General features: G+C 43.6%; 2 protein-coding genes across 3 annotated transcripts; both read right to left on the bottom strand.

Moving 5' to 3' along the window:
* Positions 1 to 1,812: 1,812 nt before the first annotated feature.
* On the bottom strand, positions 1,813 to 19,896 carry LOC143788736 (microtubule-associated serine/threonine-protein kinase 3-like). 2 transcript variants are annotated; one of them, XM_077278635.1, is made up of 15 exons: positions 19,696 to 19,896; positions 16,076 to 16,284; positions 14,122 to 14,260; positions 13,905 to 14,037; positions 13,551 to 13,716; positions 13,340 to 13,435; positions 5,335 to 5,457; positions 5,072 to 5,184; positions 4,887 to 4,978; positions 4,437 to 4,547; positions 3,825 to 3,898; positions 3,556 to 3,655; positions 3,070 to 3,143; positions 2,475 to 2,570; positions 1,814 to 2,249 (listed from the first exon to the last, which is right to left on the bottom strand). In XM_077278635.1, exons 1-15 carry the CDS (start codon positions 19,740 to 19,742, stop codon positions 2,152 to 2,154), a joined length of 1,671 nt encoding a protein of 556 aa, XP_077134750.1. In that variant the 5' UTR covers positions 19,743 to 19,896; the 3' UTR covers positions 1,814 to 2,151. The 2 variants fall into 2 exon arrangements, with proteins under 2 accessions (XP_077134825.1, XP_077134750.1); XM_077278710.1 differs by lacking the exon at positions 4,437 to 4,547 and having other exon boundaries at positions 1,813 to 2,249.
* Positions 19,897 to 20,540: 644 nt separating this feature from the next.
* LOC143800236 (microtubule-associated serine/threonine-protein kinase 4-like) lies at positions 20,541 to 25,086 on the bottom strand. Its single transcript, XM_077281182.1, has 5 exons — positions 24,209 to 25,086; positions 23,938 to 24,132; positions 23,631 to 23,732; positions 22,439 to 22,538; positions 20,541 to 20,629 (listed from the first exon to the last, which is right to left on the bottom strand). The coding sequence occupies exons 1-5, from the start codon at positions 24,257 to 24,259 to the stop codon at positions 20,541 to 20,543; spliced, it is 537 nt and encodes a 178-aa protein (XP_077137297.1). The 5' UTR covers positions 24,260 to 25,086.
* Between the last annotated feature and the right edge of the window lie 1,064 nt (positions 25,087 to 26,150).

Below are 26,150 nucleotides of genomic sequence, written 5' to 3'. Positions count from 1 at the left end.
ATGGAAAATGGATGTATATTCTCTTATAAGTGGACGATGTAATTGTAGTTCATCAAGAAGAAGCTGAAATTGGAAAAATTACTAAATTATTGAACCAGCATTTTGAAACGAAAGACCTAGGAAGTGTGACATATTATCTAGGAATCCACATCCAGAGAGAGGAAGATGGAAGGTTTCTTTTAAATCAAAGTGCAAAGATTAATTCAATTTTGGATCAGTTCGGAATGACGGAGGCCAAAGGTGTATCAACGCCAATGGAATCATCCTACCTGAAACTGGAAGAAGATGACCTGTTGCATAACAATGAGAAATATCGACAGGCAGTGGGGGCACTTCTATATATCTCAACTATGACTCGACCAGATATTACAACAGCAGTTGGAATATTGTGCAGATATGTGGAGAAACCGTGCCAAAAGGACTGGAATGCCGTTAAAAGAGTTCTCCAATATTTGAAAGGGACACAAGGTGTAAATTTAAAAATATCTGCAGCAGGAAATCTAAAACTCACCGGCTATGTTGACTCAGATTGGGCTGGTGATTCGCAAGATCGTAAATCCACAAGCGGATACGTATTTAAACTTGGAGAAAGTTCAATCTCCTGGTCTTTGTCATCTACAGAAGCTGAGTATGTGTCCGCAGCCTATGCAAGTCAGGAGATCATTTGTCTAAGACAACTGATGGATGATCTTGGTAAACCGTTAACTCATCCAACGGTGATATATGAGGACAATCAAGGATGCATTAAACTTGCATGCAGTGAAAAGATCAGTGCTAGAACTAAGCACATTGACGTCAGATGTCATCATCTACGTGATTTAATAGATCGTGGCGTAATTCAGTTTGTTTATTGTGAAACTGATAAAATGTTAGCTGATATTTTGACCAAGCCATTGCCACGACCTAGGTTCCAAGAATTGAGAACCACTATGGGACTGACAGAATAAGTAGTTGTTGAGTGGGGGTGTTGGCCTAATGCATATTGATCTGTATGTATTGCAACAACTATTGTTTGTTTAATATGATGTGATTTATATATACCTGCATGCATATTGTTCACATGTCAACAAAGTTAAAAAAAAAAAGAGTCCTCATTTACAGACAGGATGTTCCTCCTCCTCCTTCCCTGTGAGCACATTTCTTGTGTGTGGAACTGAAACTGAAAGTCACAGCAGATCTCTCTCTCAGAAACCAGATTGATCCTGTTCTCATGTCGTAATGCTGGATGTTCTTAATTCTCAATAAATGAACATTCTCTGTTGCTCGTTGTGGACATCACGCTGATTAACCCGCTGCTAACAGATCTACAACCTGGGCACAAGGGTTCTTGATGATCTTAATAGATGCAACGAAATTACGTTTCATTATTAGTATCTCAGCAACGTTATCAATTTTGTTTTTATATATACTGTATATATATTTAACTTTACTTGCATGTTCTTTTTTTTGTCTTGCTTTGCTTAATATGTTAGCCTTTTTCTGACATTTATCATGTGATATGACTTGACTAACTGATTGGTCTAGGGCTACTTGTATGGGCCTTGATAAAGATCGCTGCTGCTATTGAAATGCGTAGCTTTGTTTCTCTTGTCACTATAGTGCTGTCCAGGAGCATTTTGTATGTTTTAAAAGGAATTGAATATAGTTTTGAATTTTTTTTATTAAGGAACTGGCGCATCAAACTTTCTTTTTCAATATTGTTCACTTCTTGTCAGGACTGAGTTCCGTGCTCCTTTGCAACTATCGCTGAGCTGGCTATATTCCTTTTTTTTAACAAAATGAATAGTTAAGTTTGATAAATGTGGAAAAAATTTCAATAAACCTAAACGTTTTTTATTTATTTATTTTTATTTGAATTAATAATAGAATAGAAGGATAAGGGAGGGGTAAAACTAGGAACAGAATCAATAGACAAAATCATAGTCAGGGAGTCAGCCGAGGTCAGATACCAAGTGATCAGTAAAAGCCCGGTCAGGCGAGCAGTAGGATTACAGCAGAGCCTGGTGACAGAGGTGATATCAAAACATGTCCGGGTCTAGATGTAAGAGTCAGAAGACCACAGGTAGCTGGTGAAGGTCCTTCTATACAGGTCCAGCAGTGATGGTGGATCTGCTGGACTTCAGGGTGCTGGATGCTTAGGTTTCTCGTCCTTCAGATGGTTCTAGGGCAACAGTGACAACAAGCAAATACTCGAGCAGCCCTGGATAATCCACGCCGGCAGGATGATAAGATCCGGCGGAAGATGGAACCTATGAGAAGAGAAGTAAATATAATGTAAGTGATGGGACTCCATATGACATGATACTACTGTGCGGTCACTGTGGCCAGACGGCAGAGGAATATTATCACACAGAGGTCAGGTATCATTGTCAGCCATCATACATGTGATAATCCCATCACCGACAGATGACGTCTGCTCCACATGAATTATTCTCACTGACATCACACAACATGGAGCTGATTCTCACACTTACCTCGTCTCTTTTTTCCCCTTTCTCCATTTTCTGATTTTTCTTCTTCTTTAATCAGATTTATTGGTGAATATTTTCTTTCTGTCTGAGCTGGAAATTCTGATCAGAAAGTAAAAAAACAAACCTCAGTAACGACATTTCCTAATGGGATCTGCTTTGTCTCCTGTATATAGTAGGATTGTTCTAGTCCTGTCTCCTATAGTCCTGATAATCTGGTATTATATCATAATAGGGCAGAATAAGTCCTATACAATGTACATAATCCCATCTGGGGGGCATTAGGTGTCACTGATATAGAGCAGTAAGCGCCCCGTGTGCTGCCATGTGGTGCATCACTGATGAGCGATAGTCTATTATAGGAGACAATGTCTTTTTATGATGATGTAGGTTATTGGACGCTACAACATATCTCACAGAATTCATGTAAAAAAAACTTTACAAAATTAGTGAAATAGAGATACAGTATGGGCCCATGGTCAACATAATTGGGATCAATGAAACATGGATAACATAGGAGACCTAATACAGAAAAACATGTGGAAATATTTGAGCCTTGAAGTCAACATCCACATTGTTGGTGCTGCAGACATGGACATACCTGACAGTTGGGACAAGGATGGCAAGATAATAATAGTGTCGCCTCTATCAGATGCGGTAACAAATTCTTTCTGCCTGTTTGGAAGAAGAAAAACACGTAAATCACAAGGAAACTGTATAAAAGGGGTTGTCTCACTATAAGAACACTGATTATAAGGCCTAATAGGACATATGACTGTCATAGTGGGGAAGGTCTTCTGCTGAAAACTAACTTTTATAGAGTGGAGCGGAAAATAACTACCAAGAATGTCTGGTATGTTATACTACATCTCTTCTACAGAGTGGGGGCAGCACTAAAGATGCATGGCCAGCCATGATCATGGGCTGTTATTACCAGCAGTTTCTAAGGACAAGAGCACAATGACCGCTAATCATGGGGCGGTGGATGTGGCATTTGATATTATGGTATTTCTATTTCTGTGCTATTTTTGGTGTTGTGCACATATATCAGCCTGAAGCTCCAGTAATGACCCCATAATCTACTCACATTTCTGAGGTATTTGTGCTGGATTTTGGTGCACACTCTGGAGGGGACTTGGGATCCTCCTCATCCTCTGAGTCCAGATGTTTATTTATATCAGAGTGACCTACAAGACATAGGTAATGAAGTGTCATTAGAGGTTGTCAGTATAACACAGTCACCATTTATACATGAAACATGGAAGACATAAGAGACCTATTACAGAAAAACCATGTGGAAATATTTGAGCCTTGAAGTCAACATCCACATTGTTGATGCTGCAGACATGGACATACCTGACAGTTGGGACAAGGATGGCAAGATAATAATAGCGTCGCCTCTATCAGATGCGGTAACAAATTCTTTCTGCCTGTTTGGAAGAACAAAAACATGTAAATCACAAGGAAACTGTATAAGGCTATTTTCACACTAGCATCGTACGACGCACGTCGCAATGCGACGTGCCGACGTACCGACGTACCGACGCATACTGTGAAAAAAAACACAACGGGGGCAGCGGATGCAATTTTACAACGCATCCGCTGCCCCATTGTGATGTCCGGGGAGGAGGGGGCGGAGTCTAATAGGACATATGACTGTCATAGTGGGGAAGGTCTTCTGCTCAAAACTAACTTTTATAGAGTGGAGTGGAAAATAACTACCAAGAATGTCTGGCATGTAGTACTACATCTCTTCTACAGAGTGGGGGCAGCACTAAAGATGCATGGCCGGCCACGATCAAGGGCTGTTATTACCAGCACTTTCTAAGGACAAGAGCACAATGACCGATAATCATGGGGCAGGGGATTTGCATTTGATATTATGTTATTTCTATTTCTGTCCTATATTTGGCGTTGTGCACATATATCAGCCTGAAGCTCCAGTAAAGAACCCCATAATCTACTCACATTTCTGAGGTATTTGTGCTGGATTTTTGTGCACACTCTGGAGGGGACTTGGGATCCTCAAAGATAATAATAGCATCGCCTCTATCAGATGCGGTAACACATTCTTTCTGCCTGTTTGGAAGAAGAAAAATACGTAAATCACAAGGAAGCTGTATAAATGGGGTTGTCTGACTATAAGAACACCGATTATAAGGCCTAATAGGACATATGACTGCCATAGTGGGGAAGGTCTTTTACTCCAAAATAACTTTTATAGAGCGGAATGGAAACAACTAAAAATGCATGACCAGCTGCAATCATGGGCTGCTATCAACAGCACTTTATAAGTGCTAACCATGGGTCACTGGATGTTGCATTTTGATATTATGGTATTTCTGTCATATATTTGATGTTGTGCATATACAGTATATCAGCCTGGAACCCCCAGTAATGACCCCATAATCTACTTACATTTCTGAGATGTTTGTGCTGGATTTTGGTGCACACTCTGGAGGTGACTTCCAATACTCATCGTTCATCATCCCATTTGTGGTGGTATAGAGCTACATGCAGAAGCAACAAGATATTAAATCATTTTATGTTTACTTTTATGGGTCTTTTTATATATATTTTGGATTTATTAATCACATACTTACTTTAGAAAGCTTTTCAGATGATGATGTAAAATTTTGGTAGTCAAACCACTTATTGTCCTCACTTGGGCCCTTCTCATCCTCTGAGACCAGATGTTTTTTTATATTAGAATGGTCTGTGAGACATAGAAAATGAAGTGTTATTAGAGGTTGTCAGTATAACACAGTCACCATTTATCATTAATACTAATGGGAAGCGATTATCACATAATATGGAAGATGAGACAAACAGACACTTAGTCTACATGACGTCTTTTTCTACTTACTGATAAATAAACTGGTGTCCACATCTGATGCAAGCTGAGGAATGTACAGCGGCTTTTGACTTAGTAGGTTATCGAAGTCTAAATCTCTAAGGAATGGATGATCCTTGATCTCAAATGCTCCTCCTGGATAAAGAAAAACAAAAGTGATGAGGAAATTGTCAGAGACAGCGCCATACCAACAAATTAAAGGAAGCACTTAATCGAGTAGGCTGGGACCATCTCATATTAACTGGAGATGCCGACTATAAATGGGGCATGTTTAAGGATATGCTACTAGGATCCTGTAGAAAACTTATACCCTCTGGAAAAAAAAAGTGCAGAAATGGAAAGAAGCCATTATGGATAAATTAGACACTACAAAGTTTAATCAGACTAAAACAAAGGGCATTCAAAATCCTGAAGGCTGAGAATACAGAAATAACATTTCAGTAGTATAAAGAACTAAGTGAGAAATGTAAATAAGAAATCAAGCTGGCAAAGTTATCCACAGAGAAACAAATTGTCAGTGACATTAGAATAAATCACCCCAAATGTTATAAATACATCAATGCCAAAAAAAGATGGTATAGGTCCCTTAAAAACAATAATAACAAGATAATAATTCAGGTCAAAGAAGAGGCTGAGATATTAACCAGACACTTTTCATCCGTGTTCACCAATGAACTAACTGTTCCAGGGATCATTCAACAAGGCAAAGGTCACCACTGGAAATAACTCAAGAAGAAGTATGCCTACGCATGAGCAAAATAAACATTGAAAATTTCCCTGGCCCAGATGGCATTCATCCACGGATACTGAGGGAATTGAGCTCAGTAAATGACAGACTGCTGTATCTTATATTCTTAGCCTCTCTTTTAACAGGTGTGCCACAGGATTGGAGGATGGGTGATGTGGTACTGATATTAAAAAAAGGTAAGAAGGTGGAACCAGGTAACTAATGTCCAGTAAGCATGATATCAGTAGTGTGCAAAATTTTTGAGGGCATTATAAACATGGATTCATTAAAGATAGGTAATGTCTAACATGTTGGGTTTCTATGAGGAGGTAAGTGCTTGTCTTGATGTTGATAATGCAGTTGATGTGATTTATCTGGACTTTACAAAGGCTTTTAATACTGTTCCACATAACAGCCTTATACTGAAGCTCCATACACAGGGACTGGGGGAAACTGTATGCAGATGGGTAAGGGAATTGGCTAAATGACAGGAAACAAAGAGTTGTCATAAATGGTACATACTCTAAATGGTATATAGTCAGCAATGGGGACCGCAGGGATCTGTGCTGGGAGCAGTGGGGTACCGTAGGGATCTGTACTGGGAGCAGTGGGGTACCGCAGGGATCTGTGCTGGGAGCAGTGGTGTACTGCAGTAATCTGTGCTAGGAAAAATTCTTTTTAACCTCTTTAGTAATGATCTTGTGGATGGGATTGAGTGCAAAGTGTCAGTCTTTACTGACGATACCAAACAATGTAGGATACTAAAATCTGACTTTGACATTACAATTTTGCAAAAAGATCTGGATAAGATGTCTGAATAAGCAAACACTTGGCAAATGAGGTTTAATGTAGATAAATGTAGAGTAAGGCACCTAGGATGGAGTAATCCTATTGCTGCATATACATTAAATGGGACCATATTTGGGACTACAAAACAGGACAAGAACTTGGGTATTTTTGTTACAAGTAAGCTGAGCAGCAGTACTCAGTGTCAAGCAGCAGCCGCAAAAGCAAAGAAAAAAGATGCCTCAGAGGAGATCTCATATATATGTATGAATATAAATGTGTGGTCAGTACAGAGGACTGGCACATGTCTTATTCCTTCTACTAAGGAACCATAGTGGGGACCATACTAAGGACCAGGGGGCCCTCATTACGGGTGTAAGAAAGGCGATTCCGGCATCTAAACAGGAAAGGGTCCTTTACAGTCAGAATGCCGACTGTTGTGAAATTGGATTTTGGGCTCCCCCGGTGGCCACTGGTGGAATTGAATTGGTGTGCATCATCCCCTCTGTTCACCTGTTTCCATCAGGATGTGGGAGTCGCTATTTAACCTTGCTCCTCTGTCACTTCCATGCCGGTCAACATTGTAATCAGAAGCCTTTCTGTGCATGTTCCTGCTACCAGACAACTTCCAGCTAAGTCGGACTTTTGTCCTTGTTTGTTTTTTGCATTTTGTTCCAGTTCACAGCTGTAGTTTCGTTTCTGTGTCTGGAAAGCTCTTGTGATCTGAAATTGCCACTCTGATGTTATGAGTTAATACTAGAGTCTTAAAGTAATTTCAGGATGGTATTTTGATAGGGTTTTCAGCTGACCATGAAAGTGCCCTTTTTGTCTTCCTGCTATCTAGTAAGCGGACCTCAATTTTGCTAAACCTATTTTCATACTACGTTTGTCATTTCATCTAAAATCACCGCCAATATATGTGGGGGCCTCTGTCTGCCTATCGGGGAAACTTCTCTAGAGGTGAGCCAGGACTATATTTTCCTCTGCCAGGATTAGTTAGTCCTCCGGCCGGCGCTGGGCATCTAGGGATAAAGACGTAGGCAACGCTACCCGGCTACTGTTAGTTGTGCGGCAGGTTTAGTTCATGGTCAGTTTAGTTTCCATCCTTCCAAGAGCTAGTACTCATGTTTGCTGGGCTATGTTCTCTTGCCATTGAGAACCATAACAGTTTGACCGGCCAAAAAGGGTTAAATTAATTTACAGAGAAAGGAGAGTAAAGAGAAGTCTGCTGAAGATTTTTTTTTTTTTTTTTTTCCCTTCCCTTCAGTTCTGAGTGTGCTTGTAATTGAATCTCTTGCAAGTCTGCCTATATTGCAGCCTTTCTCTCTCTCTCTCTCCTTCTAATCCTGGAATGGCTCTGTGTTCACCTGTTTAAAATGGATATTCAGAGTTTAGCTGCAGGTTTGAATAATCTCACCACGAAAGTTCAAAATTTACAAGATTTTGTTGTTCATGTTCCTATATCTGAACCTAGAATTCCTTTGCCTGAATTTTTCTCGGGGAATAGATCTTGCTTTCAAAATTTCAAAAATAATTGCAAGTTGTTTTTGTCCCTGAAATCTCGCTCTGCTGGAGATCCTGCTCAGCAGGTCAGGATTGTGATTTCCTTGCTCCGGGGCGACCCTCAGGATTGGGCTTTTGCATTGGCTCCAGGGGATCCTGCGTTGCTCAATGTGGATGCGTTTTTTCTGGCCTTGGGGTTGCTTTATGAGGAACCTCAGTTAGAGCTTCAGGCGGAAAAGGCCTTGATGTCCCTATCTCAGGGGCAAGACGAAGCTGAAATATACTGCCAGAAATTCCGTAAATGGGCTGTGCTTACTCAGTGGAATGAGTGCGCCCTGGCGGCGAATTTCAGAGAGGGTCTCTCTGATGCCATTAAGGATGTTATGGTGGGGTTCCCTGTGCCTGCGGGTCTGAATGAGTCCATGACAATGGCTATCCAGATCGATAGGCGTCTGCGGGAGCGCAAACCTGTGCACCATTTGGCGGTGTCTACTGAGAAGACGCCAGAGAATATGCAATGTGATAGAATTCTGTCCAGAAGTGAACGGCAGAATTTAAGACGAAAAGATGGGTTGTGCTTCTATTGCGGTGATTCAACTCATGTTATATCAGCATGCTCTAAGCGTACTAAGAAGCTTGATAAGTCTGTTTCAATTGGCACTTTACAGTCTAAGTTTATTCTATCTGTGACCCTGATTTGTTCTTTATCATCTATTACCGCGGATGCCTATGTCGACTCTGGCGCCGCTTTGAGTCTTATGGATTGGTCCTTTGCCAAACGCTGTGGGTATGATTTGGAGCCTCTTGAAACTCCTATACCCCTGAAGGGGATTGACTCCACCCCATTGGCTAGTAATAAACCACAATACTGGACACAAGTAACTATGCGGATTAATCCGGATCATCAGGAGATTATTCGCTTTCTTGTGCTGTATAACCTACATGATGTGTTGGTGCTTGGATTGCCATGGCTGCAATCTCATAACCCAGTCCTTGACTGGAAAGCTATGTCTGTGTTAAGCTGGGGATGTAAGGGGACGCATGGGGACGTACCTGTGGTTTCCATTTCATCATCTATTCCCTCTGAGATTCCTGAATTCTTGACTGAATATCGTGACGTTTTTGAAGAACCTAAGCTTGGTTCATTACCTCCGCACCGGGAGTGCGATTGTGCCATAGATTTGATTCCGGGTAGTAAATACCCTAAGGGTCGTTTATTTAATCTGTCTGTGCCTGAACATGCTGCTATGCGAGAATATATAAAGGAGTCCTTGGAAAAGGGACATATTCGTCCTTCGTCATCTCCCTTAGGAGCCGGTTTTTTCTTTGTGGCTAAGAAAGATGGCTCTTTGAGACCGTGTATTGATTATCGGCTTTTGAATAAAATCACGGTTAAATATCAATATCCGTTGCCACTGCTGACTGATTTGTTTGCTCGCATAAAGGGGGCCAAGTGGTTCTCTAAGATAGATCTCCGTGGGGCGTATAATTTGGTGCGAATTAAGCAGGGGGATGAGTGGAAGACCGCATTTAATACGCCCGAGGGCCACTTTGAGTATTTGGTGATGCCTTTTGGTCTTTCAAATGCCCCTTCAGTCTTTCAGTCCTTTATGCATGACATTTTCCGTGATTATTTGGATAAATTTATGATTGTGTATCTGGATGATATTTTGATTTTTTCGGATGACTGGGACTCTCATGTCCAGCAGGTCAGGAGGGTTTTTCAGGTTTTGCGGTCTAATTCCTTGTGTGTGAAGGGTTCTAAGTGCGTTTTTGGGGTTCAAAAGATTTCCTTTTTGGGATATATTTTTTCCCCCTCTTCCATCGAGATGGATCCTGTCAAGGTTCAGGCTATTTGTGATTGGACGCAACCCTCTTCTCTTAAGAGTCTTCAGAAATTTTTGGGCTTTGCTAACTTTTATCGTCGATTTATTGCTGGTTTTTCTGATGTTGTTAAACCATTGACTGATTTGACTAAGAAGGGTGCTGATGTTGCTGATTGGTCCCCTGCTGCTGTGGAGGCCTTTCGGGAGCTTAAGCGCCGCTTTTCTTCCGCCCCTGTGTTGCGTCAGCCTGATGTTGCTCTTCCTTTTCAGGTTGAGGTCGACGCTTCTGAAATCGGAGCTGGGGCAGTTTTGTCGCAGAGAAGTTCCGATTGTTCCGTGATGAGACCTTGTGCCTTTTTCTCGCGTAAATTTTCGCCCGCCGAGCGGAATTATGATGTTGGGAATCGGGAGCTTTTGGCCAATGAAGTGGGCTTTTGAGGAGTGGCGTCATTGGCTTGAGGGGGCTAGACATCAGGTGGTGGTATTGACTGACCACAAAAATCTAATTTATCTTGAGTCCGCCAGACGCCTGAATCCTAGACAGGCGCGCTGGTCGTTGTTTTTCTCTCGGTTTAATTTTGTGGTGTCCTACCTGCCGGGTTCTAAGAATGTTAAGGCGGATGCCCTTTCTAGGAGTTTTGAGCCTGACTCCCCTGGTAATTCTGAACCTACAGGTATCCTTAAGGATGGAGTGATATTGTCTGCCGTTTCTCCAGACCTGCGGCGGGCCTTGCAGGAGTTTCAGGCGGATAGACCTGATCGTTGCCCACCTGGTAGACTGTTTGTTCCTGATGATTGGACCAGTAAAGTCATTTCTGAGGTTCATTCTTCTGCGTTGACAGGTCATCCTGGAATCTTTGGTACCAGGGATTTGGTGGCAAGGTCCTTCTGGTGGCCTTCCCTGTCTCGAGATGTGCGAGGCTTTGTGCAGTCTTGTGACGTTTGTGCTCGGGCCAAGCCTTGTTGTTCTCGGGCTAGTGGATTGTTGTTGCCCTTGCCTATCCCGAAGAGGCCCTGGACGCACATCTCGATGGATTTTATTTCGGATCTTCCTGTTTCTCAGAAGATGTCTGTCATCTGGGTGGTGTGTGACCGTTTCTCTAAGATGGTCCATTTGGTTCCCCTGCCTAAGTTGCCTTCTTCTTCCGAGTTGGTTCCTCTGTTTTTTCAAAATGTGGTCCGTTTGCATGGTATTCCGGAGAATATCGTTTCTGACAGAGGAACCCAATTCGTGTCTAGATTTTGGCAAGCATTCTGTGCTAGGATGGGCATAGATTTGTCTTTCTCATCTGCTTTCCATCCTCAGACAAATGGCCAGACCGAGCGGACGAATCAGACCTTGGAGACATATTTGAGGTGTTTTGTGTCTGCAGATCAGGATGATTGGGTTGCTTTTTTGCCTTTAGCGGAGTTTGCCCTCAATAATCGGGCCAGCTCTGCCACCTTGGTGTCTCCTTTTTTCTGTAATTCGGGGTTTCATCCTCGATTTTCTTCTGGTCAGGTGGAATCTTCGGATTGTCCTGGAGTGGATGCTGTGGTGGAGAGGTTGCATCAGATTTGGGGGCAGGTAGTGGACAATTTGAAGTTGTCCCAGGAGAAGACTCAGCTTTTTGCCAACCGCCGGCGTCGGGTTGGTCCTCGGCTTTGTGTTGGGGACTTGGTGTGGTTGTCTTCTCGTTTTGTCCCTATGAGGGTTTCTTCTCCTAAGTTTAAGCCTCGGTTCATCGGCCCGTACAAGATATTGGAGATTCTTAACCCTGTGTCCTTCCGTTTGGACCTCCCTGCATCTTTTTCTATTCATAATGTTTTTCATCGGTCATTGTTGCGCAGGTATGAGGTACCGGTTGTGCCTTCCGTTGAGCCTCCTGCTCCGGTGTTGGTTGAGGGCGAGTTGGAGTACGTTGTGGAAAAAATCTTGGACTCCCGTGTTTCCAGACGGAAACTCCAGTATCTGGTCAAATGGAAGGGATACGGTCAGGAGGATAATACTTGGGTGACTGCCTCTGATGTTCATGCCTCCGATCTGGTCCGTGCCTTTCATAGGGCTCATCCTGATCGCCCTGGTGGTTCTGGTGAGGGTTCGGTGCCCCCTCCTTGAGGGGGGGGTACTGTTGTGAAATTGGATTTTGGGCTCCCCCGGTGGCCACTGGTGGAATTGAATTGGTGTGCATCATCCCCTCTGTTCACCTGTTTCCATCAGGATGTGGGAGTCGCTATTTAACCTTGCTCCTCTGTCACTTCCATGCCGGTCAACATTGTAATCAGAAGCCTTTCTGTGCATGTTCCTGCTACCAGACAACTTCCAGCTAAGTCGGACTTTTGTCCTTGTTTGTTTTTTGCATTTTGTTCCAGTTCACAGCTGTAGTTTCGTTTCTGTGTCTGGAAAGCTCTTGTGATCTGAAATTGCCACTCTGATGTTATGAGTTAATACTAGAGTCTTAAAGTAATTTCAGGATGGTATTTTGATAGGGTTTTCAGCTGACCATGAAAGTGCCCTTTTTGTCTTCCTGCTATCTAGTAAGCGGACCTCAATTTTGCTAAACCTATTTTCATACTACGTTTGTCATTTCATCTAAAATCACCGCCAATATATGTGGGGGCCTCTGTCTGCCTATCGGGGAAACTTCTCTAGAGGTGAGCCAGGACTATATTTTCCTCTGCCAGGATTAGTTAGTCCTCCGGCCGGCGCTGGGTGTCTAGGGATAAAGACGTAGGCAACGCTACCCGGCTACTGTTAGTTGTGCGGCAGGTTTAGTTCATGGTCAGTTTAGTTTCCATCCTTCCAAGAGCTAGTACTCATGTTTGCTGGGCTATGTTCTCTTGCCATTGAGAACCATAACAGCCGACCACAAGAGGTAGTAATGGCCGACACCATAACAGCTTTTAAAAAAGAGCTGGATGATTTACTCAATGCACATAACATTGCGGGTTATAGTTAATTTAGTGACAAAATGAACAATTGGTGGAGAAAGGTTGAACTTGATGGATCTAGGTATTTTTAGTTTATCTTAATCTGAACTAATTACGTAACTAAGCAGACATGAGGAAATAGCCTGAAAATCTTAGTACGGAGAACTATAAATGGAGAAGATGATAGAGAAATAATGATCCTCATGGACATGAGTGATATGTCCTCGGTATAATAAGGGAATATTAATATTATTGTATCCGTTACCTGTCCCAAGTCTTTTCACAGGACTTCTTTTGAGCAGCTGAGTGATAAGGTTCTGAGCATCCAGGGGAGGAGTGTAACGATTCCAATTTATATCTCCTGTTATATAGAAAATACAGAACATAAAACCTCTTTACTGGACTGTAAGATAAAGCAAAGGAAGTAACGAAAACAAAATAACCAGTCAAAGCATTGATCAGTTTATTCTACTTACCAGTGACCATATTTTTATAAAGCTCACTTCGGGAAACCCCACGAAATGGTCTACAACCGCTGAGAAATTCATATAATATGATGCCCATTGACCACCAGTCAATAGGTCTTCCATAGGCTTTCTGCAGGATGACCTCTGGGGCTTTGTAACACGGGGTGCCACAGGTCTGGAAACAAACAGAAGATAGAGATGAGAATCGATGAAACGATTATTATGACACGTTTTTGACCAAAACAGAATGACAGAAGATAAAATATCAGTGGAAAGGTTATCTAAAATGAAGAACGTAGGGAAGAGAAAATAGAGTTATGAGATTTGTACAGAACAAGCTAAGTTCCTGTAGGTAATGCTGACCTCAAAGTCCAGGAACTCTCTGGAGATGTCCTCTGCTGAGTGCTTGTAGGTGTTGGTGCTTGGTATCATTAGACCAACTTTTGAAACTCCAAAGTCGGTAATTTTAATATGTCCTGCAGATGTTATCAGGAGGCTGTGAAAGAAGAAGATTTTAGCTTCATAGACTGTGAGATAATAAATAATAACTTTCCCTCTTTATTACTATGGGGGCACTTACTTATCCGGCTTCAGGTCTCTGTGCACCACACCGTAACTATGCAGGTATTCCACACCAAGAACTGCTTCTGCAAAGTACATGCGGGCCAAGGGGACAGAGAGTGGTCCCTTGGTGGTTAGAAGGGTCCTACAGTCTCCACCTATAGAAGAAAGGAAATATGACCGGTGAGGGGTTTATACAGCAGATCACCATGACGTATGATGAGAAATGAGCGGAAACATTGGGGCAGGAGACAATATATACAGATATGATGTACTGTATACTGCACAGATTAATTAGTCTGAAGTCATGGTGAAATGTCATCTATGTAACTAATGACATAAAGTGATGTCAGGTATCGTCTACAGCTGTAGATACTGATGTGCTCAGTGTGGACATATAGGGAAATCAAACAGATCAATGACTTCCCGCGCTTCTTGGTCATAACCTATAGTAAATGCTCTGCGGGGATGTAACCGTCCACGGGGACAAGTGTGGCACCCCTGGAGTCCGGTTGCCACAGTTGCATTGCCTTCCTCAGCGGGGGTGATGCCATGCCTGGAAGCAAAGAGGGACTCAACTTAGTTTTGAAATCCAGTGATTTTTAATGCAGTCCTGTCACAGTAACATGAGGCGTTTTGGCCCCACATGGACCTTCGTCAGTCCGACTGCTGTGGTAGTAGGAATATGTACAGTTGAAGATATCTGTAAACTAGGAGGACAGATCTCGGCAAAAATTGCTCTTTTAGAGTACAAGAATGTAATTCTGCGCGTCTCTCCTACACCAACGCGGTATCCTCTGCTAGTTGGAAATCACTGGATTTCAAAACTAAGTTGAGTGCCAAGTTTTATGTTACTACACCTTGGGCCTGGGAACCTACTTGTGCATCTCTACAGTTGTGCTACCATATATTCTATATATGGAAGCAAACAGGAGTCCCCTTACCAGATAATGTCTGCATCCAACACCTTTCCTGACTCCAGACCAGAAGGGGGAGCTATAAACCCGGTTTTCAGGGAAGCTTCCCTATAAGTTCTGGTCTGGAGGTGGGGTTAGTGAGTCTTAGTCAGTGGAAGGCAGCAGACAGAGAAGGAGGAAGAGGCAAGAAGTGAGGAGAACCTGAGGGATTGGAGCTGCGACTGAGCTCACCCCAGGACTGATCGCCGAAGACTGGACACCGGAGTCCAGGGTGTTGTGGGAACTGCAGGCTCTGCAACCAAATCCGGAGGACAGGAGATTACAGTCTCCTGGCCCCAGCTGACACCCGGAGGCACGGCAGCATACAAGAACCCAGAGTTACCACGAGGGAGTGACACCTGGAACAGGCTCAAGCGACCTGCCATGTGGGAAGTGTTTCACTTAGTGGACAGACTGTGAGATGGACTTGAGGAGAACTAAAAGCACCAAGCACAAAGAGAATAGCGCAGCAGGAAGGCCTCCAATTCCACCTGGTTAGGTGGGCTCTGAATTACTTCCAGGCTGCCCGCATCTCCATCACCAGCTGTGACATGTGCCCTGGACTGCACCTGCAACCTGGAATTAAAGGTAAAGAAAACTGCAACCCTTGTGTCCTCTAGTTATTCCTGGACCCTCAGTCTTGCACCACAATGTCACAAGTACTTTACAAAATTGTACAGATAGCCCTGGGGCCCCACTCCACTGTGGGGAGCAGAACCATCACAGCTGCATCACCATTGGCCCCAGCAGTCCCCTTAAGCAGCGTCGGCCATTTATAGCCAAACACCACAGGTGGTGCCACGTACAATCCCTTATGAACTTCCCCTTTCTTATTTTTATTGCGCGCCCAAGGCCAAAGACCGGGTCACCGCTGCCGTGACCACCCCTTTAAGAGCTGTGTGACACGGTTCTGAGTACTCCACGGCCCTAGCGGGTGTTGTACAAGTCTAAATGATATGAGAGGTGATAATATGTCAGCAGACATGGGCTAAACATAATACAATGTACGTGTCCTACCTCCTACATACTCCATGACCATACACAGGTGAGATTTAGTTAGGAAGGAGCAGAGCATGGAGACCACAAAGGGACAATCTGCGAATGTTAGGATGTCTCTCTCGATAAAGGCTCTTTCCGCTTTTTTAGGAGTATCCAGGTTCCGCTTGGCCATTTTCTTCATTGCAAAGATCTCTTGAGAGTCTTTATGGCGCACTAAGTGGACGGACCTGGAGAGAAAGAGAATCCATGGGTTATAATGAATCCTTATTAACAGTCTGTATATACAAGTCATTACATGATCTTCTGTACTAATGTTTGATACCAGCAGTCCGGCCATCACTAGAAATCCACATCTAGAAATACATGAAAGAGCTCTATTTCAGTGGGTACGGAAAGTATTCAGACCCCTTTAAACTGTTCACTCTTTGTTTTATTACAGCCATTTGGTAAATCCAAGAAAGTTCATTTTTTTCACATTAATGTACACTCTGCACCTAGTGTTGAGCATTCCGATACCGCAAGTATCGGGTATCGGCCGATACTTGCGGTATCGGAATTCCGATACCGAGATCCGATACTTTTGTGGTATCAGGGTTTGGTTATCGGGATTAATATCAATGTCTAAAAGAAAGAATTAAAATAAAAAATAGGGATATACTCACCTCTCCGGCGGCCCCTGGACTTTACCGCCATAACCGGGAGCCGTTGTACCTAAGAATGCGCGCTTAAAGGGCCTTAGATGACGTCACGGCGCTCTGATTGGTCCGTAGCGGTCGCGTGACCGCTACACGACCAATCACAAAGCCGTGACGTCACCTAAGGTCTTTCAAGCGCTTGAAAGACCTTAGGTGACGTCACGGCTTTGTGATTGGTCGCGTAGCGGTCACGCGACCGCTACGTGACCAATCAGAAGCTGCGGACGTCTTCTAAGGTATTTCAAGCGCTTGAAAGACCTTAGGTGACGTCAAGGCTTTGTGATTGGTCGCGTAGCGGTCACGAGACCGCTACGGACCAATCAGAGCGCCGTGACGTCATCTAAGGCCCTTTAAGCGCGCATTCTTAGGTACAACGGCTCCCGGTTACGGCGGTAAAGTCCAGGGCGCGTCAGAGGGTGAGTATATCCCTATTTTTTATTTTAATTCTTTCTTTTACACATTGATATGGATCCCAGGGCCTGAAGGAGAGTTTCCTCTCCTTCAGACCCTGGGAACCATACAGGATACCGTCCGATACTTGGTGTCCCATTGACTTGTATTGGTATCGGGTATCGGTATCGGATTAGATCCGATACTTTGCCGGTATCGGCCGATACTTTCCGATACCGATACTTTCAAGTATCGGACGGTATCGCTCAACACTATCTGCACCCCATCTGGTCTAAAAAAAAAGTAGAAATTTTTGCAAATGTATTAAAAAAGAAAAACTGAAATATCACATAGTCATAAGTAGTCAGACCCTTTGCTCAGTATTGAGTAGAAGCACCTTTTGAGCTAGTACAACCATGAGTCCTCTTGGGAATGATGCAACAAGTTTTTCAAACCTGGATTTGGGGATCCTCTGCCATTTTTCCTTGCAGATCCTCTCTAGTTCCGTCAGGTTACATGGTGAACATTGGTGGACAGCCATTTTCAGGTCTCTCCAGAGTTGCTCAATTGGGTTTAGGTCAGGGCGCTGGCTGGGCCAGTCAAGAATGATCACAGAGTTGATCTGAAGCCATTTCTTTGTTATGTTAGCTGTGTGCTTAGGGTTATTGTCTTGTTGGAAGGTGAACCTTTGGACAAGTCTGAGGTTCAGAGCACTCTGGAAGAGGTTTTCATCCAGGATATCTCTGTACTTGGCCACATTCATGATTCTTTCAATGACAACCAGTTGTCCTGTCCCTGCAGCTGAAAAACACCCCCATAGCACGATGCTGTCACCACCATGTTTCACTGTTGGGATTGTATTGGGCAGGTGATGAGCAGTGCTTGGTTTTCTCCACACATACTGCTTAGAATTATCACCAAAAAGGTCTATCTTCTTCTCATCAGACCAGAGAATCTTATTTATCATAGTCTGGGAGTTCTTCATGTGTTTTTTAGCTAACTCTATGCAGGCTTTCATATGTATTGCACTGAGGAGAGTCTTCGTTGGGCCACTCTGCCATAAAGTCCCGACTGGTGGAGGGCTGCGGTGATAGTTGACTTTGTAGAACATTCTCCCATCTCCCTACTGCATCTCTGGAGCTCAGCCACAGTGATCTTGGGATTCTTCTTTACCTCTCTCACCAAAGCTCTTCTCCCACGATTGCTCAGTTTGGCTGGATGGCCAGGTCTAGGAAGACTTCTGGTGGTCCTAAACTTCTTCCATTTAAGGATTTTGGAGGCCACTGTGCTCTTAGGAACCTTGAGTATGGCAGAAATTCTCTTGTAACCTTGGCCAGATCTGTGCCTTGCCACAATTCTGTCTCTGAGCTCCTTGGCCAGTTACTTTGACCTCATGATTCTCATTTGGTCTGACCTGCACTGTGAGCTGTGAGGTCTTATATAGACAGAGGTGTGCCTTTCCAAATCAAGTCCTATCAGTTTAACTAAACACAGCTGGACTCCAATGAAGGAGTAGAACCATCTCAAGGAGGATCACAAGGAAATGGACAGCATGTGACTGAAATATGAGTGTCTGAGCAAAGGGTCTGAATACTTATGACCATGTGATATTTCAGTTTTTCTTTTTTAATAAATTTGCAAAAATGTCTACATTCTGTTTTCTTTTCAGTCAAGATGGGGTGCAGTGTACATTAATGAGAAAAAATGAACTTTTTTGAATTTACCAAATGGCTGCAATGAAACAAAGAGTGAAAAATGTTAAGGTCTGAATACTTTCCGTACCCACTGTAGATCACCTATGGGAGGTCTGCACAATGCCCGTCTGCCAGACCCTCACCCAGGTCACATTATAGATGAGAGAATCTACTGAAATTCATCTTGGGCAGATTCGCTATAACCGACCAGTAGATACGATCCAGAAAAAATATAAATTGGTCTAAATTGAAAATGCTCCAATTGCTGTAAGAAGATGAATTTTAGGCTTCCTCCTCAGCCCAAGGCAGAATAAATGGAGGGGAGGGAGGAAGTTATAACATAATTAATCACATTACACCCACTTGTCCTCGGTCCTCCCCGTCCATCACTGCCATCCTCCGTCCTCTGTGCCGGTCTTTGGTTGTTCTCCCTTCTCCTGCTGAGGCCAGTGATTGGACTCACATGGTCATGGTGGAGGGTGAGGGTGCAGATGTCATTGGCGTCAATATCGTGTCACCCCTCATGTGACCATGTGCAGCCAATCACTATTATCAGCTCCATAATGGGGCCCTGATACTCCGAAGATCAGTGCGGAGGACGGGGAAGCTGTGGTGGAGGCGGCAGCATAAGAACAGATGAGGTCTAGGACCGGTGAGTGCATTATATTATGTCATCCCTTTCCTTACAGACTGATTTGTTACAGCTTATATAACGGAGCTGAATAGTGACATTGAGATGTGGACAGTGATGTGGACTCAGATCGTTTCCCTATGACAACACTGAATGGCAGAGCACAGAGGCAGAAGCATTGTCATAGGGAACCCTGAGAAACGGGGATTATGGGAACAGGAATCTCACCCAAAAGCTCCACAGCTGATCAGTTTAGATGTCTCATAGTCGCTCATACGTGGCTCTCCTGCCGGGATCAATGATTTGATCAAGTCCTAGAAAAGAATAAGAAATAATATTAAGATATAGAAGCTGCAGGTAAACATCTCAGGATGTAAAAACGTCTCCTCCTAAATTATGTCCCAGCTGATTTACACTGATCCGATGTAGGGGACGATACAAGCCGGACGCTCCGCATGGATGTAATATAAGGGGGATCATCTATACACCGGTATTATTGTAAAGTACTGGATAATACGGGAGATCACACAGGGGAGAACTATGTATTCTGAGAGCAGCATGATTTAGGAGCAGAAACCTTGATTCAAGCGATGTGTTACTTAATAGGCTGTGTGCTGTTTCAATAAAATCAGTGTTTTATCAGCAGGAGATTATCATTGAAGGACTATTTGTCTCGTGCCATGTAGTCCTATTGCTCTGTAAATCCTCTACCACCACTGAATAACTGCTTTCTGCCTATGCACAGTGTACACAGAAAGCTGCAAATCAGTGGGTGTGTGCGGGGTTATACAAGGCTCAGGACTCAGCTCTGCAGCATAAAAAACTGGGATTTTATCACATCTGCTGCATCCAGTAAAGTAAGTGATATATATCGCTGGAATCAGGGTCTCTGTCCCTACTGCTGCTCTCAGATCAAATAGCATAAACCTGGTGACAGATTCCATTTAATATAAATGCTATTATCTAACACAATAGTGTCACCTACACTTAGAACAGAGCTGCCCTATGGTTATATGGGGGATAACACTGGACGGGTCACTCACACCCCATGATCTGGTGATACACAGACACCCCTATATCTCTATGATACTTACACCGGCGGATTCTTGAGTCTCCGGGATCTCACAGATTCCACTGTCGGGATTCGCCAGCGCTGATGGTTCTAAAATAGTGATAAAGTGATAAAGAAATATAATGTATTAGACGATATCAATCCTACATACATAATACCACTAATACCAATAATATAACGGAGAAGTGACGAGACATCTGTAAATGGGATTAATACATGGAGCAGAGAGTACAGTGCCTTGGGAAAGTATTCAGCCCCCTGGAACTTTTCAACCTTTTCCCACATATCATGCTTCAAACATAAAGATACCAAATGTAATTTTTTGATGAAGTATCAACAACAAGTGAAACACAATTGTGAAGTTGAACGAAATTTATTGGTTATTTTAAATTTTTGTGGAAAATAAAAAACTGAAAATTGGGGAGTGCAATATATTAACTTAATACTTTGTTGCGCCTCCTTTTGCTGCGATTACAGCTGCAAGTCGCTTGGGGTATGTCTCTATCAGTTTTGTACATCGAGAGACTGAAATTCTTGCCTATTCTTCCTTGGCAAACAGCTCGAGCTCAGTGAGGTTGGATGGAGATCGTTTGTGAACAGCAGTTTTCAGCTCTTTCCACAGATTCTCGATTGAATTGAGGTCTGGACTTTTACTTGACAATTCTAACACCTGGATACATTTACTTGTGAACCATTCCATTGTAGATTGTGCTTTATGTTTGGGATCATTGTCTTGTTGGAAGACAAATTTCCGTCCCAGTCTCAGGTCTTTTGCAGACTCTAACAGGTTTTCTTCAAGAATGGTCCTGTATTTGGCTCCATCCATCTTCCCATCAATTTTAACCATCTTCCCTTTCCCTGCTGAAGAAAAGCAGGCCCAAACCATGAAGCTGCCCCCACCATGTTTGACAGGGGATGGTGTATTCAGGGTGATGAGCTGTGTTGCCTTTATGCCAAACATATCGTTTGGCATTGTTGCCAAAAAGCTTGATTCTGGTTTCATCTGACCAGAGCACCTTCTTCCACATGTCTGGTGTGTCTCCCAGGTGGCTTGTTGCAAACTTTAAACAACACTTTTTATGGATATCTTTGAGAAATGGCTTTCTTCTTGCCATCTTCCATAAAGGCCAGATTTGTGTAGTGTACGACTGATTGTTGTCCTATGGACAGACTGTGCCACCTCAGTTGTAGATCTCTGCAGTTCATCCAGAGTGATCATGGGCCTCTTGGCTGCATCTCTGATCAGTCTTCTCCTTGAGATGAAAGTTTAGAGGGACGACCGAGTCTTGGTAGATTTGCAGTGGTATGATACTCCTTCCATTTCAATATGATCGCTTGCACAGTGCTCCTTGGGATGTTTAAAGTTTTGGAAATCATTTTGCATCCAAATCCAGCTTTAAACTTCTCCACAACAGTATCACGGGCCTGCCTGTTGTGTTCCTTGGTCTTCATGATGCTCTCGGTGCTTCAAACAGAACCCTGAGACTATCACAGAGCAGCTGCATTTATACGGAGACTTGATTACACACAGGTGGATTATATTTATCATCAGGCATTTAGAACAACATTGGATCATTCAGAGATCCACAATGAACTTCTGGAGTGAGTCTGCTGCACTGAAAGTAAAGGGGCCGAATAATATTGCACGCCCTTTTCAGTTTTTGAATTTCCACAAAAATTTTAATAACCAATAAATTTCGTTCAACTTCGCAATTGTGTTCCACTTGTTGTTAATGCTTCACCAAAAATTTACATTTGGTATCTTTATGTTTGAAGCATGATATGTGGGGAAAGGTTGAAAAGTTCCAGGGGGTTGAATACTTTCGCAAGGCACTGTAAATCTGCCATTATTCCCTGCTCTGTGTAATCTCCGGATATTCCCTGTAGTGATCGGCTCACCTGTCATCAGATCGCTGCTCGGCTCCGGCTGACTCCTATTAGGGTCAGGGGTTTCCGGGGTCACATTCTCCCCACATTCGTCGTCGCCTTCTGGTGTTTCCTGATAGATATAATATAAATAATTAATATGTGGAAGATTTACAGATGCAGCAATTGTAACTCTACAAATCACGCGCCATCATGAGAACTTTTCTCAGAAACTTCTCTCACTTATGTGGATTAAGATGGGTTAATATTGAAAAATAGAAAAATGATCCAGCTGGAGGTGGAGGCGGTTCAGACTTTATGAGACTTTATTAGACAACTAAAGCAATAAATCGTTCTTCAAAAAAGAATTCTTTGCATAGCAAACACCTGGCACACCAGTGAGGAGGATCAACGTGTTTCAACTAAGAAGTCTTACTCATGATCTGATCAGATCATGAGTAAGACTTCATAGTTGAAATGCGTTGATCCTCCTCACTGGTGTGCCAGGTGTTTGCTATGCAAAGAATTCTTTTTTGAAGAACGATTTATTGCTTTAGTTGTCTAATAAAGTCTCATAAAGTCTGAACCGCCTCCACCTCCAGCTGGATCATTTTTCTTTTTGTCTTCATTTGCTGTGGGCGCTCACCCCGAACCGTGCTGGGCGTTGGCAGGTCTGGGGATTTTGTCTAAGACCGGTAAGCTGACTGCATTCCTTTTTTCTTTTAATATTGAAAAATGTCACGTTCGGTGTCAGATTTTATTTTCTGCACCGTGATATCCCAGAGCTGCGCTATCCGCACTCTTTACACCATGGAAACATCTTGTGCTTCATTCATTACAGTAATGGGTAGAATTGCTTTACACTGCAGCTCCTCTCCACAAGTCCACATTAATATACTGTATAATGGACTTGTATGCGGAACATTTCTGTAATGACGTCTATTATCTCAGCTGCAGCATTTACAAGTAGGAAGACTCTGATAGAGCGAGAAAGAAGGGAAAATACCGACTTCCCCCCACTGAGCTGTAACTACATCAGCAGAATACAGACTGTCCTCACAGAGGAGGGAGCAGCACAGACAGGCGGCCATAAAACCTCCTGTGCCTGCCGGGGACTGACAGGGAGGCCTGTAAGATCTAACCCCAGATCTTCTGATACCTGACCGGTGATCTGGGGAAGATCAGAAAACAAGGACGTGTGACAGAGAAGATGATGGCTCCTTACCGGGCGTTCTGACGAGCGGGCCGGATCTTCCAGTACACACAGGACTTTTTCGGCCAGTTGTTTCATAAAAGCCAAATCTCCATATTGAGATCTTTTTTCAGCCTATAAAGAAGAAAAGAAACAAAAATAAAGATATGAGAAAGGAAACAATGGAGGCGGCCATTGTATGTGACATCTGCTCCTCTCTGCAGATACAATGGCTCCATAGCTGGGGACTCCTACATAGGAATAGGAAAGAAGAAGCTTCTATTCCACCATTATCATCTATGATTATGGAGAAGTTTTGTGCGGAGCGTCCGCCATTTACCTGGTGCACTAATGTCCTGATGTTGTGACGTAAATCAGTCAGATACTCTGACGTTAGTTGACCTCTTCGTTGTTTCTTCAGGCAGTCCTTTACTAGCTGCACCACCAGCCGGTGAGTGAAGCAGAGGACGCCATCGGGTGGTAGAAGCACAATGTTAGGGTGATTGATGACAAGAATCTCCCACAGTGCTTGTACCTGAAAATCAGTCAGTAATTCAGCCATAGTGAAAAATTGCAAATGCTCTCAGTCACTAAGGAACCAAAAATGGCACCTGGGATTCTGTGTAGATTCTAGAAGTAGGGAACATCGTCTGTGATGTCATAATGGCTGAGCATCACCAGTGATGTCATCGTAGCCAAGCAGCACCAGTGATGTCATCGTAGCCAAGCAGCACCAGTGATGTCATCACGGAATCTTGTGATGGAATCTTAATGTATCGGCTCTGCACAAATACAGTGGGGATTATAAGTATTTGATTCACTGACAACTTTGCAAGTTTTCCCACCTACAAAGAATGGAGAGATCTGTAGTAATTTTTATCGTAGGTGCATTTCAACTGTGAGAGATAGAATCTAGAAATAAAAAAAACTGAAAATCACATTGTATGATTTTTAAATAATGAAATTACATTTTATTGCATGAAATAAATATTTGATCACCTACCAACCAGCAAGAATTCTGGCTCTCACAGACCTGCTAGTTGTTCTTTAAGAAGCCTCCTACTCTGCACTCGTTACCTGCATAAAAGACACCTGTCCACACACTCAATCACACTCCAACCTCTCCACCATGGCCATGACCAAACAGCTGTCTAAGGACACCAGGTACAAAAATGTAGACCTGCACATGGCTGGGATGGGCTACACAGGACAATAGGAATCCATAATGATCATGCCGCATGTATGCAACATACAGATCAACAAGTGCTTATATTCAACACAAAATTAAATGGAATACTTTATTTTTCCTAATTTAAAACAATGCATAAAAGACAAAAAATTAATGAGATAAAAAGGTGTCTCAAACCAACAAGCACATGGAGGGCAGTTGTAGCAAATTACCAGTAGTTGTAAAGCAAATGACTATACAGAGTGGGCCATTTATATGGATACACCTAAATAAAATGGGAATGATTGGTGATATCTAGTGTTGAGCATTCCGATACTGCAAGTATCGGGTATCGGCCGATACTTGCTGTATCGGAATTTCCGATACCGAGATCCGATACTTTTGTGGTATCGGGTATCGCAACAACATTAATGTAATAATGTGTAAAAAAGAGAATTAAAATAAAAAATATCGCTATACTCACCTGTCCGACGCAGCCGGGACCTCAGCGAGGGAACCGGCAGCGTTGTTTGTTTAAATTTCGCGCTTTTACTTGGTTACGTGAAGTCCCGGCTTGTGATTGGTCAGGGCGGCCATGTTGCCGGGACGCGGACCAATCACAGCAAGCCGTGACTAAATTACGTCACGGCTTGCTGTGATTGGTCCGCGTCCCGGCAACATGGCCGCCATTAACCAATCACAAGCCGTGACGTCACGGGAGGCTGGACATGCGCGTATTTTGAAAAGCGCGCGTGTCCAGCCTCCAGTGACGTCCCGGCAACATGACCGCCATTAACCAATCACAAGCCGGGACGTCACGGGAGGCTGGACATGCGCGTATTTTGAAAAGCGCGCGTGTCCAGCCTCCAGTGACGTCCCGGCAACATGGCCGCCATTAACCAATCACAAGCCGGGACGTCACGGGAGGCTGGACATGCGCGTATTTTGAAAAGCGCGCGTGTCCAGCCTCCAGTGACGTCCCGGCAACATGGCCGCCATTAACCAATCACAAGCCGGGACGTCACGGGAGGCTGGACATGCGCGTATTTTGAAAAGCGCGCGTGTCCAGCCTCCAGTGACGTCCCGGCAACATGGCCGCCATTAACCAATCACAAGCCGGGACGTCACTGGAGGCTGGACACGCGCGCTTTTCAAAATACGCGCATGTCCAGCCTCCCGTGACGTCACGGCTTGTGATTGGTTAATGGCGGCCATGTTGCCGGGACGCGGACCAATCACAGCAAGCCGTGACGTAATTTCGTCACGGCTTGCTGTGATTGGTCCGCGTCCCGGCAACATGGCCGCCCTGACCAATCACAAGCCGGGACTTCACGTAACCAAGTAAAAGCGCGAATTTTAAACAAACAACGCTGCCGGTTCCCTCG

This window comes from Ranitomeya variabilis, chromosome 1, assembly GCF_051348905.1.
Source record: "Ranitomeya variabilis isolate aRanVar5 chromosome 1, aRanVar5.hap1, whole genome shotgun sequence".
In the NCBI taxonomy this organism is placed as follows: Eukaryota; Metazoa; Chordata; class Amphibia; order Anura; family Dendrobatidae; genus Ranitomeya; species Ranitomeya variabilis.
The sequence above is the reverse complement of the archived record's forward strand: the minus strand, read 5'-3'. Positions and strand labels throughout refer to the sequence as shown.